Below are 16354 nucleotides of genomic sequence, written 5' to 3' on the forward strand. Positions count from 1 at the left end.
ATGTCGTGCTTTTGCGCCCACTAACGAGTTAAATTAGTTCAGTTTCTGTCTCTTGACGTCGCTGTGGATTTTAATAGAATTTAACAATTTGCTCCAAACACGTGACTTTTTTATTTCCTGTTAACGTGTACTCTACTAGTTTATACGTAAACACTTGGTCAATCAGGCCTTTATAACTTGTGCAACGCGATAACTGCACCAGCAAACATGTTTAACGTTTTGCAAAAACGCATATACGGATGAAAAGTAGTATTGTTTAAAACCACATTTAACTTTTAGTTCAAAAAGGTGATGCTAATTAGTTTATTCTTTATATTTCTTTGACTGTTCTTTGTTTACTACCAAATGTGACGCGAAAAAAGATGAAAAGATGCCCCATCTTCCCCCACTCTACTACATAAGTTTTTATTAAAACTCAATGTAGCGAAAGCGAGATGACGCCAAATTAAAACGCGTGTTATTGTTATTGTATCAATACGTGGTACTTCCGCTTCACACTGCACAGTTAGATATGCATGTCGAAACAAAACTACTGCGCATGTTTACTTCCTCAAACTTATTACCGTGATAAGTTAGTTTGTCCACTGCGCCCACGAGTTGTATAAGGCTTGGTAGCTGCAGAGAGACAGTTATTGTAAACCGCCATTCTAATTGACATGTATAGGTGATATGGTATATATTGTGCGGTAAGATGAATATCCCATATTTCATAATCGTCTTCTTAGCAATTAACAACGCTTTTTAGAGTCATGAGGATAAATGGTTGTAGTTCTTTTGATACACTTTATTTAATACCAAATGGGTCAATAAATGAAAATGAAACTTTTTTTCTTACTTTTCTTACTATATACAGTTTTTGAAAATCACGCATTTGCGTCTTTGATACTTTGTGTTCAGTGTATATAAACAATGACGTAACATCCTTTATATTGACCTATGCTAGAATGAAACGCTCATTTGGCATTAGTAAACACCGGGTAAACAACTAGGCGCGCTTTAGTACTGCCGGTTATTTAGGTTTTATACTGTGTAACTTAGTGCAGTTTGGGCGAAAGTTGTCAGGAAAATTCCTATAGTATAACAAGTTACTGTAAGAAGTATGCCGCCGTATGAGCACCTTTTAGAATACAAGCATATATGGACGAAACCAAAAGACGTCCTGGTGTTTTATGTCAACGGTGTTAAGGTAGCCTACTATAGATTAAAATGAAACATCTTTTTTATTTTTGGGGGATTTTTTAATGGCAAAATCCAAGAAACGTTAAAAGGCGGCAAGTCAAGTCATAGTAAAACTAAAGTCATTTAGCGGCACGCGAATAGTTAGTATAGTAGGGTGGGGAAAGATGGAACACCTTTTCGTTCGTTCCATTTAGTAGAAAAATAAATAAAGAACATTCAAAGAATTACAAAACCGTATCCTCACGACCCCCGTAGACCGACAATAATTGTTTAAAACACGATCAGGATATTTGAATATTAAGCGCTAAAGGTGTCACGTATTACCCCACAGTACTCTATCATTATTCGGTTTATAGTAACATAATAATACAGCATTTTTAATTTGTTTTCTAGGTGACCGAGCCACATCCGGAGCCAGAAACCACTCTTCTCGTTTACATTAGAACAAAACGTGAGTGACCTATTACGGAAATATTTTTCATTCATGTACAAAAACACCAAACGCGTTAACAATAGACAACGTTGTATTTATTTTTGGGCTGTCGACGTTTTATCAGAAAGACTATTTACGTATTAAACGTAAGTGATTTCACATCTGTGTTATAGTGTTATGCACGTTATAATACAATATACATACTGGTTTCAATGTAAGATAAACTATGACTCTACACCGCTGGTCCCTCTGTACCACTATCTAAGTTAAATGCGTAGGTGTGTTATATCCCATGGTAGAATGCTTACGCTTTACAGCATTTGCAGGTGGTAAGAAGTAGCATTGTTCTACTTCTCGGTATACATGGATACATTTCGATAATGGTGTCTTTTATGAATATATATTCAATTTCGTGTATCTAACCATAATGGTCATATGGCAGGACGATTCTTGTCTAAAGAAAGACAGTAATTAAGGACCTGATTCCACGAAAACATTACAGACTTAAAGAAAGTCCAACTAATTGTATTATATAAGAGGTATAGTAGGGTAGGGGAAGATTGGACACCTTAAATTTAGCACAGAATATATAAACATCCTGATCGTGTTTAAACAATCAACAACGGTCTATTGAAGTCGTGAGGTTACGGTTTTATAATTCTTTTACTTGTTTACTACCAAATTCGACAAAAAAATAGAATGAAAAGGTGTCCTATCTTCCCCCGCTGTACTGTATATAAATCGCCTAAATGGTTTCATTAATCTCAACATAAAAGCGATCTTGTTATTATACAACTTTTTGAACTTGATTTTTGTCTCTTACTTATTTGTTGACACCATATCCTTACTGGACATTATGTGACTTTTTTTGTTTTAGTTCGTTTAACTGGAACAAAGCTGGGATGCGGAGAAGGCGGGTGTGGCGCATGTACTGTTATGGTTTCAAAATGGGACAAGGAGAAGAACCGCATCGTGTGAGTTTGAATACATTTTTTATACTACGGCACAATTTTGTCTGTCTTCTATAAATCTGGTAACTCGTCAGCTGGCATGAGGTGTATGAAACAAAACATCCGTGTTACGACTGCCGTTTTACATTCATTAATAAAGAAAGTGGGATATAAAGTAAATGCGCTGTGGTTCTAACAGCACCTCTGTGTTAGGGCGCGTTGTCCGATTTTTTAACATTGTATAGTAGGGGGGGGAATGGGACTTGTTTTCATTCTCTTTTCTCGTCCCATTTGGTAGTAAAAAACATACTTACATAATTATATATAAAACCATATCCTCACGAATCTAAAAGAGTGTGGTTAATTGTTTAAAAGGATTTAGTTACTCACGATATCCCATCTTACCCCACGGTACAAAACGTTGTTTTTTTGTTTTTTCAGACATTTTTCGGTTAACTCCTGTCTTGCTCCGGTTGTTTCCATGCACGGATATGCTGTTACGACGGTGGAGGGAATAGGCAGCACAAAGACAAAACTTCATGCAGTGCAGGTGACTTATGTAATAATAAATTATAAAATGTATACAAATATGTGTTTTGCAATATAATTTCGTATGTTTCAGCATGTTGTATACATTAACCATTACGTTGGCTGTTTCCATACCAAGCGGCCAAGTTTGAATGCCGTAACATCATGGCTTTAGTATACCGATCGACCTTTATATTGATAAGCACACAGCCTCAACCATTTGGTCGTAAAATGAATAATAGAGCAATCCTACAATGCGGCAACTGTCGTTTGAAGATTTACTTACGTTGTAACTCGTAAGCGGGCATATGAAACAGCTATGTCAACACATGTAGTTATAATGAACGTCCTTGCCACGCCACGGGTCGTTAAATAAGTTACATTTTTAATTCATTAGATACATTTTTACAAGCAGTGAGATAATTCTACTGCACTTATAGGAACGTCTTGCCAAGTTTCATGGTTCACAATGCGGTTTCTGTACCCCGGGGATTGTTATGTCCATGTACACACTACTGCGAAACAACCCCGTTCCGGATATGGAGAGCATAGAAAAATCACTACAAGGAAATCTGTGCAGATGTACAGGCTATCGCCCGATATTAGGAGGTTTGAGAAATAATGTATATGGGGGGAATATGGGACATCACACATAATATCTAAATATCCTGATGATGTTTTAAGGATACAGTTTTATAATTCGCGAGGATACAGTTTTATAATTCTTTAAACGTCCTTTGTTTACTACTAAATGGAATGAGAAAATGAAGTGAAAATGTGTCCTATCTTTCACCGCTACTGTGTAGGGTAAAAATAGAAATGCGTTAGCCCATATTGCCCCATATTTCCTAATGTGTTATTAACAATTAACAACAACCTTTTATAGTTGGATACGGATATCTAATTTTGTACTTTTTGTTTGCTATAAAATGGAACGATCCAGACAAAGAAAACATGGGCTATCTTACTCCAATCTACTATATATTAAAACGAATGCCGAGTGCATGACTTACGAATTTTGCAGCTTTTCGGACCTTTTCTGCAAGCAAAAACGGATGCCCAATGGGTGATAAATGTTGCCGGAATAAACCCAGCGAGGATTCAAAACAAGGTAGTAAACCTTTTGTAGGTCCAGGGCTTTATACATCAATAAAATCTAACCAAAGAAATATTGTTTACTACCGCCGCTCCCATACGTGGCGCTAGTAATTATAGCTTCTGTCTTTCGGAATGTTTGTTCAACCTTGATACCGGTATGCTGTTTACTGCCGACTGTGCAAAATAGATATTTGCCTACGCCCTTAATGAATATCATGAGCATTCGTTAAGAATCTAATGTTAAACCCTCAGAAAGTCTTGCCCTATGGCAGACAAAACACTAGAAATAAAATAACGTTTTTGTTATACCAAATGAGCCGATAAATATTAGTTTACGTTATATCTGGTAGCAGAAGTAACGAAATATTCGTGTCCTTAATCCACAGAAAACGGAGAACAACAAGAAGTTCACCTTGAAGACCAAACGGATTCTTTTAGCCAGCAATATGATCCAACACAAGAGCCCATATTCCCCCCTGAACTTTTGGTAAGTTTGGGAACATCAACCACCAGCAGTGCCTATTCTTAGAATTTGTTTTGCTCATCGGTTTCACGTGTCTGTGTGTGTGACCTATTTATCAAATATGTGTTATCAGAAATCAAAACTCCACAAACAAAGAGCGTTGTTATTTGCTTAAAATACATAATATTTTGATATTATGTGCTAAAGGCGTCTCATCTTACCCCTCAGAACTGTATGATTTAAAAACGTGCAGTATTTTTAAACTTTAAATTTTTTGCCACTCAAGATTTCCAGCAAAGCTGAATCGGACGTTTCGTTAAAATTCGTTGGCGAGCGTGTGACTTGGTACCGACCTACAACACTCGACCAGCTGACCGATTTAAAAGAAAAATTTCCCGATGCTCATTTGGTTGTTGGCAATACTGAAATCGGAATCGAGACCGGTGTGAAGGGACGTTGCTATCCCGTGATAGTTACACCAGCGTCTGTTCGTGAGCTCTCGCACGTAAAGACGGATAACTTAGGTAGCTATGTGTGGATGTGACTTACTTTATCCTCGCGTGGCCGGAAAACGACTGTCGTATTAATTAAGATGTTTTGTTTCATGCATCTCGTGCCTGCTTACGAATTACCACGTATGTGACTTTCTTGGGGGCTTACAATTTAGACAACCAATTAGTGACTACCGGACGGGGGCAATTGCCGTTAAGTGTATTACCCAAGAACACATACATATCCACAATGGTAGCAACGACCAGCCTTGAACCCTTAACCTCTGGGTTGCAGTTAACGTGTTGACCATTGTGCCTGCATTAGTGGAGTTTTGAGTTTGGAGATATATAATAAAACTTTGCCGACATTGATTTTGCATTTTCGCTTAAGTTTTTATGGGTAATGTCTTGTTTTTAACAGGCATAGAGATTGGCGCTTCCTGTATTTTGAGCGATTTGGTGGAACGCTTGAAAGGGATAGTTGACGAAAGAGGTCAGAACCCGACACAAGCGTTATCATCGATGCTTGAGATGCTGCATTGGTTTGCTGGCGACCAAATACGAAATGTTGCTGTGAGTTTAAATTCAATTGTACCGTTTTTGTAAATAAGTATAGCAGGGTTGGGGAAGATGAGACACCTTTTCATTCTATTTTTTTGTCCCATTTGTTGTTTTTGTAGCCAAAGGAATGAATAAAATTCGGTTGTAAAAACACCCTTCAATCGTTTATCTTTTTTTATCTACATACAGTGCTATGGGGTAAGACGGGACACCTTTCGCACACAATATCTAAATATCGCGATCGTGTTTTAGACAATTAACAACGCTATTTTAGAGTCGTTATTATACAGTTTTAATTCTTTGAAAGTTCTTTATTTACTACCGAGTACGACGAGAAAAAATATGAAAACATGTGCCATCTTACCCCAACCCACCCTATTGCTAACAGGTTATCGGTGGAAATATTATGACGGCTAGTCCGATATCCGACCTTAATCCAATCTTCATGGCTTGTGGTGCGACCGCCAAGTTCATGCTACATTCACGAGGCGAGAGAAAGGTTCCTATGGACCAAACCTTCTTCCCCAGCTACCGAAAGACTAGCGCGCTAAAAGGGGAAGTTCTAATCTCTGTCCGACTCCCGTTTATGAGACAGGTAAGTTGTTTTTGGCGAGAAAATACAAGTTGACAATATTCACGCCGTACAAACAAAAGCGCGAACTCTTGCCATTTTCATAATATAAATGGCTAAGTCTGTAGCTTACACAAAAGTCTTTTTATACATTTTTTTTTCTAAACTATTTTCTATTCTATAAGACTGCTTAGACCTGGCCCGTTATCACACAGTTTACAAAATTATTGTATGTGGTAACTCGTAAGCGGGCAAGGGGCGTAGCAGACTGTCCTTGCCCCACGACGCAAGGTTAAAGAAGTTCCATTTGTTTATTCATACATACAAATGGTTGTACCCACAGAGCGAGTACATGAAAGCATACATGCAGTCCAAACGTCGAGAAGACGACATAGCGATTGTGAACGCAGCTCTGCGTGTGAAATTCCACGACGGCACACGCAAAGTGGAAGAGTTTTCGGCAGCTTTTGGTGGAATGGCTGCAACGTCCGTTCTGGCCCAGCACACGATGACAAACATTATTGGCAGGTTAGAAAATATTTTATAATGTATAGTCTCAGCCTAACTGCTGCTTTAGTTTGGATAAGTTTATTAACCGTATACAAACTTGTTACTTGGGTTATGGGTTCAATTCAAGGTTGTCTTTGTCATTACTATGACGTGTGTGTCCTTGGGCAAGACACCTAACAATAATTGTTCCAACCCAGTGTTTCCTTTTAAAAGCAGTCCAAATTGTTACCAATACCTTTAAAGTATAGCAGTGTCTACAACCGGACACCCATGTTAAAACGAATTTCGTTGCTCTGCCACACAAAGATGTATAAGTTACATTAATTTATACATTCATTCATTTGCTGTATTAAAAACTTAAAGGTATCTTTTGATTAGTTTTAGCTTAAATTTGATTTACTTTTATTTTAGGGACATACGTGTTAACTCATAGGCGCGCATGAGGTGTATAAAACAGAACACCCGTGTGATAACGACTGTTTTCCGGCCATGCAAGTATAGCGCAAGTTACATTCATTCATTCATTCATTCATTTATACTTCGTATTTGTTCTCAGGGAATGGGAAGATGATCTAATTGATGACGTGGCTCAGTGGATGCGAGAGGACTTCTGTTTAGAGGTGAATACTCCAGGAGGAATGGTAGAGTACAGGGAAGCTCTTGCTCTGAGCTTCTTTTTCAAGTTTTATCTTCATGTCAAAGACCTGTTGTTCAAAGATGGGATTTCAGGGGTAAGTATTGAGCAAAGTCAATATATAAACATGTTTATCTACAGTGACCTAAGTAGCAACCAGCACTTATAGCAGTATGTGTTTAAAAAGTGCTGGTTAGTATTCACGTCACTGCCATCCTTTTCTTTGCATCATTTAACATTTTCGTTTAGATCTTTCGTTTTAACTTCTAACGTCACTGAAGGTCTTTTAGATTTTAAAATGAATTGTTTGGAACAAAAGTCGATTGTTACATATGGGCACTGATGTTTCTATTGAAACTGACCAGAAAATTATGTGTGTATTGAAAGTGACTAGAAAATCTGTGTCTTGTGCATGTCTTGTGTTTCATAATGCTATTGATTTTATGCAGGAAAAGATTTCTCCTGAAGAAGAATGCACCAAAGTTCCTCTTGGGGGAAATCATCATGGATCAATCAGCACACAGACATGGCACGAGGTAGAACATTTTTTTGCTTACTGACAATTTATTAAATAAAGAAAATTTAAAATGCTTGGGTGACACTTATTGTTTACCTGCATTTACTTGTACACTATCGACAATTTTGTTGCTTGCCGATTGGAATTAATTATGCAAGTAAACTTTTAGTTCAAATCCTCATTTGTAATTGTTCTGTGGTTTTAATCTGAAATACTAGGCAGCTATGAGCAAATTTGTGCTAAACACCGCACATTAGAACTTTAAATGCCTAAGGTGAGCAGTTTTCAAGTGCTGGTGGATTCTGAAAATATTTAAATTGCGACTGTGATTTAATGAGCCAATCCTAGCCTAGATCCTAGGACCCATGAAGTGCCACGTTGAAGACCTCGCCCACATAGAATAAAATTGGGGCTGCAATTAAAGTCAAACTACATCTTTTTAGGTTCCAGACGACCAACCAGAGGACGACACAGTTGGCCGAGCTGTACCCCACCACTCAAGCCAGGTACAAGTCACTGGTGAAGCCCGATATACTGACGATATACCACCCTATGCAGGTAATTGAATTTTCATTGAATTTCAAGCAGATTTATGGGAAGTGCGCTGTCCTGGTTGAAATCTGCAGATCTCATGGAGTGTCTCGCCTAGAACACTCTACTAATATACAACATATTAGAGAAATAAATGTAATTTACAAACTAGGTATACCTATAGTTATTTAAGGTACCTATATGCGTATATGCTTGTGTATTAACATCGTTTAAAGTATATTAACATGTTAAATGATAGCACATTGCGAATTTTAACTCATACTAACCTAAACATATACATATATAACTTGGTGTATTAAAATCTTAAAGTATATTAACACAAATACATTGTTCAGATGAATTACATATGTGGTTGGTGACCAGCCAGCGTTGCCATGCTCACATTCGTGATGTGGACATAAAAGAAGCGATGACTTCACCAGGGTTTGTGACGTACGTGGACCATCGTGATGTACCGGGGTCAAATATAACAGGGGTGATGAAGGGGGATTGCATATTTGCAGAAGATAAGGTGGAATAATTGGATCATATATAGCCATTATGACTGCTATCTATATAACTACTGAATGAATGTGTGTCTGATAATTTGGACAACCCATTAGTGACCTATGGGTTGGAGCAATTTTTGTTAAGTGTCTTGCACAAGGACACAACCTCGAACCCAAAGGTAATAAGTTCAAGGTAGGTGTGCTAACGAACTGTGCCGGACTACTATATAGTAGTATATGTATAGCTAATATAACTTGTAAATTGTTCATTTATTCTCAATGGCAAGAAAACAACAGTATTTATAACATAAATGCTCTGTTTCACACAGCTTCTGCTTGCTTACAAATTACCATGTATACAACTTTGTAAGTGTTGGTCCGTTTTTCTTTGTTGTTTAGTTTTATTTAAGTATATACAGAATGTGTAACCAAATGTTCTTGCATACAGGTCACATGCGTTGGCCAAGTTATCGGCGCTGTAGTTGCCGACACATACGCGCATGCACAAAGAGCAGCTCAGTTGGTGAAGGTTTCATACGAAGACATTTTTCCAAGAATTTTAACAATAGAGGTGATTTAATGTTGATAATGTTACTGCCACACTCATTTATTCTGTTACTTCTGCTAATTTATATGTGTATAATCTTTTGCGGCTCATCTGGTATAAAACCTAGTATTGAAAGAATATTTGCATTTTGCCTCGTGGAGAGGTTATTTTTGGTGGTTTATCTGGTATAAAAAAAAACGTTGGGTAGTTTTGACGTTTGGTCCGCTGTCTGCCAAGATTTCGTCAGGAAATGCAACAATACTCTACTTTATGTTTGTTAAATAGAAAAATTACCATGATTTTGCCGGCAGAAAGTTTGTTTTTAAACCTATGCGTACCCTGACATTTCAAAAGTTTCAAAAGGCCTGACTTTTAAAAATTTTCAGAAGATTTCTAAAACCACCAACCACTATATGTTTGTTAAATATTCCACTTTTAGGATGCAATTGAACATGTGTCGTATTACAGCAGTGCTAATTTAAAAGTTGGAGACGCCGATGCCGCACTAAAAGCAAGTGATCACGTGCTTGAAGGAGAAATGAGGTTCACATACAATAATAATTACTTTTTTGTCTCTTCGATTAGGTAGCAACATTAAAATATATTTAAAACGAAAAGACGGGATATAGCGACCAACAGTTGTTAAAACACGCTTTTAATTAAACATATTTACATTTAATTAAAAGAAAAAAAGGGTAGTTGCTACACCTATATACAAAGTAGATTGCCTAAAATGCTTTCATATTTTAACACAAGCTTTAAACCCAGGATAGCTGGTCAGGAGCACTTTTACTTAGAAACCAACGGTTGTCTTGTCATTCCTAAAAACGAATTTGGGGAGATTGAAATATTTTCATCAACGCAAAATCCGACAGATCTTCAGCTTTACGTAAGTTGTTTGAATAAATTAAGGTAAGTTATTTATTAATAAAAGTTTTTAACAAATTAAGGTAAGTTATTTTAACAACTTAATGTAAGTAGTTTCAAGGAATTAATGCAAGCTATTAATTTGCGGATGATGGGGGCAATGACAGTTGTTATAATACAGGTATTGTATATTATACACCTTGTGCCAGCGCAAGAGTTACCACGAGTGTCAGCCTAAAAGTGCAGCTAGTGCACTAAAAAATGCAAGGCTAAAAAGCAGAGTACATACACTATGCATAAAAAGTGAGGAAGGAGTGTCAGCTAAAAAGTGTGGCTGTTGAACCTAGTAATGACCTTGTGCTGCTTGCAGGCTGCTGAAGCTCTGGGTATCGATATCAACAAAGTTGTTGTCAAAGTGAAACGACTTGGTGGAGGTTTTGGTGGAAAAGAAACTCGCTTTCTGGTTGTGAGCAACCCGGCTGTAATTGCAGCAAACAAGTAACTTGTGTGGCTTGTTATCTTAGTAATAATCTTAACTTTTAAATGTCTCTTTAATTGCGGTAGCAAAGATAGAAAATTATTTTAAACGCAAAAAATAAAAAAAATTTAGCGACAAAACAACAGTTACTAAAACACGCTTAGAGTTAAAAAGATATTTTTCATTTAATTGGAAGAAAAAATCCTAAAGGTTTGACTTTGTGTTTTAGGTGTGGTCGACCTGTTCGGTGCATACTTACCAGGCAAGATGATATGCTCATTACAGGCCAAAGGCACTCCTTTTACTCAAAGTATAAGGTAACTACATTAATTACTGTAATAAATTCCAGGAATCTGACCCTGATCTGGTGCTCATAGAGTTGAATGATTTTTGTGTAAAGAAATACAGTTATAATCGAGTGCTAAGAAAATGTAATAGACAAAAATCAAGTCCAACCAATTGTATAATAATAAAAGATATATATATCGCTTAAATTACATCGTCAGTCTTTTATTCAAATAGAATACAACGCAAGCTTAATTATATATTATGCCATTTAAACTCTCAGGTTGGATTTACAAAAGACGGAAAACTGACATCGCTCGTCAACCATATATATAATAATGGAGGAAATACAGCGGATTTGTCTCTCTCTGTCATGAATAGGGCAATGCTCCATGCTGATGGCACTTACAAGTAAACACCAACCTAATTTTAACCGGGTCTGGATTTTTAAGACTGGAGCTTAACAACTAAAAGTTAATCAAGATAACAAAGCAATTAAATTTATTGCAATCTTGTTTTAAAGTGCCCGGCAGTGAAACGTAGGTTTGCAAATTTAAATTGTTTTTTCGCTAATTTCTTGCTAAAATCCAGTTATAAATTATTCAAGTCTATGCTAAAATATAACATGAAAATGCTCATTAGCAAAAAACTATTTATTTATGCTTTTGACTTAGTATAAGCTGTGCTCTGTTACAACAAAAAGGAATTCTTCATAAATAAAAAGTTGTGATATTCTATTCTTATAATAAACTTCTCTCTGCTGGCTCGGATCAAAGAATTACTCTCTTTTTCTATAAATTACTCCACAGATTTACTCGTTTTTTACATTAATTGATCCTGAGAAATACTGTCTTTTCATGAATTACTTTAGGAAGTTACTCTTTTTCCATGCTTCTGTTTTTATTTTTCAGAATTCCCAATGTGTCAATCACTGGTAAAACATGTAAAACAAATATTGCTTCGAATACAGCATTTCGAGGATTCGGCGCGCCCCAGTCTTTGTTTATTGCAGAAGATTGGATTCAGAAAGTTGCGGCAAGGCTTGGTATGCCACCAGAAAAGGTTTGTGTTATAAAGATGATGTTGCAGAAAACTGAAAACCATAACGTGTTATCTCCTAGCTGGTTTTGTGCCAATAAAAAGCCCAAAAGAAAGTATATTAATCTTCTAACTGTTTCTGCTAACTTACTCTATATTGTATAAAAAATGCCTACTAGCATTAGACAATGATTTTAAACACAACTTGTGCTAATGCAGAGAAAAATTCTATGATTCCATTAAGTCTTGTATTTTGTTCTTTACAGTTCCAAGAAATTCATGTAAAGTTAATTTTTTTCAATATACACACAGTACAACAAAATAAAATTGCAACAAAATAAAGTTATTTCTCCTAATTCTCAGGTTTGGAAGATCAAAATTTCAAAATTTCAACAATGATGTAAAATTTATTTGTAAAAAGCATTCAAACAAAATTAAATTATTTCTCTTGATTCTCAGGTTCGTGAGATCAACATGTACAAGGAGGGCGATACCACACACTTTGGCCAAATCCTAACAGATTTCAATCTTCCTCGTTGTTGGCGAGAATGTTTAGAACGGTCGAACTTCGAGGAACGAAAGGCAAAAGTGGAAGAATATAATTTAGCCAATAGGTAAATATTTTGTGGAATTTTTATTAAAAAATTATAAAATTATTAAAAAAAATCCAGGAAATTTCTTCCATATTCTGGAAATTTGCCACCAAAATTGTTTTCACAGTATTTAAAATAAGATTCCAGAAAAACATTTGCAGGCTTTTTAACGCTTTGTCTATTACTTACAGATCCAAATGAATTGTTTGCTCAATTTTCAAAAACCTGTATATTTTAGGTGGAGAAAGCGTGGTATAAGTTGTATTCCAACCAAATTTGGAATTTCTTTCGGTCTTACCCAACTCAACCAAGCAGGAGCATTGGTCCATATATATAAAGATGGTTCAGTTCTTTTGACACATGGGGGCACGGAAATGGGCCAGGGTTTGCACATTAAAACAATCCAGGTATGCTGGTCTGTGTGGTTTAATTAACATATATGTGATGTCTTGTTAGCTCATTCTGTTAGTTTTGCTACCAGGCATAATGTAAATAATCTTTCAAGTGATCATCTGGTGTAAAGTTAGTGTATTTCCGAAGTTTCGTCTGCCATCCAGCATGACTTCACCAGGGAATGTAACGTAACATTTTGCAACATTGTTGCGAAAACATTTTCTGATAAAATATTGTCGAATGGCGAAGAAAATAATAGAAACACATTACCTTTTCGTATCAGATGAGCTGTTGAATTAATGCTTTTTAGCCAATTTATTTGAAAGGTAATTCAAATGTGAATATAACCAACAGTTTGCTCTTAGATTGCCAGCAAGTGTCTTGGAATCCCAGTGAGTCAAATCTATGTTTCCAACACAAGCACTGAAACTGTACCAAACACTGCTCCAACTGCAGCTAGTGTGGGTTCAGATATCAATGGAATGGCTGTGAAGGTGAAAATTGTGATAAAGTAACTTATTTATTCAGGTTTTACAAACTAAAACCATGGATCTTCCAAACCCATTTTTTGAGGGTTTGGAATGCTAAGGTGTTATAGTTATTTGTTGTGCTGTGTTGTACACAGTTACTTACAATTGTAAAAACTAATTGTAAGTTAGTTTTTACAAACTAAAACCATGGACGCCTACAAACAAATAATAAATACATCACAGCGTAAAGTAAACCCTATACCAAAGTAACTTTTACTTACACATAATAAACGGATTCGAATAAAAAAAATTTAACACATTTGCATTTTAATTTTTTTAAAGTTCTGCTGAATACTAATTAATTGTTCTAAAACAATACTTACTACACGCCCAACAGAAATATTTTACACATTTTTTTTCTCTTTGTACCAGAATGCTTGCAAGACTCTAATGGGTAGGTTGGAGCAGTTAAAGAAAACAAATCCAGCGGCATCGTGGAAAGAACTAATTATGAATGCATACAACGAAAGGATCAGTCTGTCTGCAACCGGCTTTTACAAGTAATATTCTGTAATCTTGCTGTTACTTGCCCATGTTTTATCCAATTTTTTTTCATGTTTTGTCAAATTTGTTTTCATGTTTTGTATAATTTTTTCATATTTTGCCGATGTCATGTCTATTTTTTATGTTTTTTCCATGTTTTATCCATGGTAAGTCAACTATCTTCAATCTATTATTATACTTTATTTTAACTGTTAAACAGGACTCCTGATATCTATTGTGATTGGAACAAAGAGACAGGCGAATGCAACGGGATGCCATTTAATTACTTCACTTACGGGGCTGCTGTTTCCGAAGTTGAAATAGATTGTCTTACTGGGGACCACGTTGTTTTGCAAACTGACATAGTTATGGATCTTGGAAGAAGTTTAAATCCAGCAGTTGATATCGGTCAAGTAAGCCAAACTCTTGTCGGGATATTTAGTTTATTGTTTTAATCATTTATAACTCAGTCTTAACAAATAGCTTAAAATATCCATTTTTCTCATCGACAATTGCTACTAGGTGCATTTATTATACCTCTGAAGGCAACTTTATACATAAATATATACATTTAATTTACCATTCCTAAAGGATAATATAATCTATAAATATAAAAAGATTCAATAATAAACAGTACATCTTGTACTATATGTCCTGGACAAAACTGCAAACAAGAAATGGGCACGTCTGGGACAAAATATCCTGCAGTCAAGGAATGGCAAATTAGACGCATTTATTTTACCGAACCCCCAGAATAATATAGGCCTAAATATAAAAAAATTGTATAACAACAGTACGTCTTGAACAAAATGTCTGAGAAAATGCTCTGCGGGCAGAAAAAACAGGCACATCCTAGACGTTTAGCCATGTTTTTTGTCGATAGATTATATTTATCCACGTTTTTTGCACATAGATTGAAGGCGCGTTTGTCCAAGGCTATGGGATGATGATGATGGAAGAACCGTTGATCAACGAAGGTGGATCGCTTATTACAAGAGGACCTGGTGCTTATAAAATTCCTGGTTTTGGAGATTGCCCACGTAGCTTTAATGTCCACCTTCTTAAAAATTCTAAAAATGAGCGAGCCGTATTTTCTTCTAAGGCAAGTCCTGAAACATAAAGTATTTTCATGTTGTTGCATTATCGCAGTCACGTCTCTTAATTTAATATAATAAGATTTATTTATTTTAAATACAGTATTAATATAATTAAAACAAGAAAGAAAAATAAATTAGCAACAGGTTTTGCTAGAAATTCTGCCCTTGTTGCTGCAATCAATTTCATTAAATTTATTCAATTAAAATTATTTTATTAAATTTTGGTTAATAAAATTTAGATTTATCAACAAAAATATTCTGTAAGTGTTAAGTTATACCTATAATTACAGGGAGTTGGAGAGCCTCCACTTTTTCTTTCGGCATCCGTGTTTTTTGCAGCAAAAAATGCAGTGACTGCTGCTCGAAAGCATTCGAATTTGTCGGGAGAATTCCGGATGGATAGTCCGGCGACGGTTGAGAGGATAAGAATGTGCTGCGGGGACAAGTTCACTTCCCAGGTAGGCCATGTTTCGGGTAAACGTAAAATCTTAAATTTCATCACAAAAATGTGTATAATACCAACAATATCAAGTGGGATTGTGGGAATAACTAATTTCTGTAAATCTGACCCTTATCTGGTGCTCATAAAGTTAAACGATTCTTGTGAAAAGAAATACAGTAACAAAAATTACAGATAAAAATTTATATTTTGCCTAATTGGCATCAATTTGAATAAGAGACTGATGATGCCATTTAGGCGAAACATATATCTCTTATATTATACAATATTTCGGGTAATTAAAAATTTTAAATCTTATCACAACCATGTGTATAATACCAACAATTTAAAGAAGGTGTAGCAGAACTTTCGTGAGGTATCTTGTGTAAAAAAATACTGTAAGAATTTTGTACGACGAAAACGTAACAGTCAAAATTAAAGTTCTAATTGTATAATAAAAGAGATATATGTTTCGCCTAAATGGCATTGTCAGTCTTTTATTCAAATAGATGCCAATTACCCGAAATATTTATATCTTATATTATACAAATGGTTTGCCTTGATTTTTGTTTGTTACGTTTTCGTAGCACCATCGTTTTAGTAATCTAGCTGGTTAATGCAATGCATAA

General features: G+C 35.7%; 1 protein-coding gene across 1 annotated transcript; it reads left to right on the forward strand.

Moving 5' to 3' along the window:
* The first annotated feature begins 879 nt into the window (after window positions 1-879).
* LOC100181350 (xanthine dehydrogenase/oxidase-like) lies at window positions 880-15924 on the forward strand. The gene is made up of 29 exons (XM_009860498.2): window positions 880-1186; window positions 1573-1630; window positions 2490-2586; window positions 3004-3112; window positions 3531-3699; window positions 4115-4201; window positions 4575-4675; window positions 4938-5175; window positions 5564-5715; window positions 6092-6298; window positions 6618-6802; window positions 7341-7515; window positions 7868-7954; window positions 8379-8493; window positions 8823-8998; window positions 9424-9546; window positions 9962-10065; window positions 10291-10411; window positions 10760-10887; window positions 11097-11184; window positions 11436-11563; window positions 12064-12214; window positions 12650-12804; window positions 13022-13190; window positions 13542-13670; window positions 14079-14206; window positions 14410-14602; window positions 15103-15291; window positions 15577-15924. The coding sequence occupies exons 1-29, from the start codon at window positions 1100-1102 to the stop codon at window positions 15922-15924; spliced, it is 4197 nt and encodes a 1398-aa protein (XP_009858800.2). The 5' UTR covers window positions 880-1099.
* The last annotated feature ends 430 nt before the right edge of the window (window positions 15925-16354 follow it).

This window comes from Ciona intestinalis, chromosome 5 (genome assembly GCF_000224145.3).
Source record: "Ciona intestinalis chromosome 5, KH, whole genome shotgun sequence".
NCBI classification, from domain to species: Eukaryota; Metazoa; Chordata; class Ascidiacea; order Phlebobranchia; family Cionidae; genus Ciona; species Ciona intestinalis.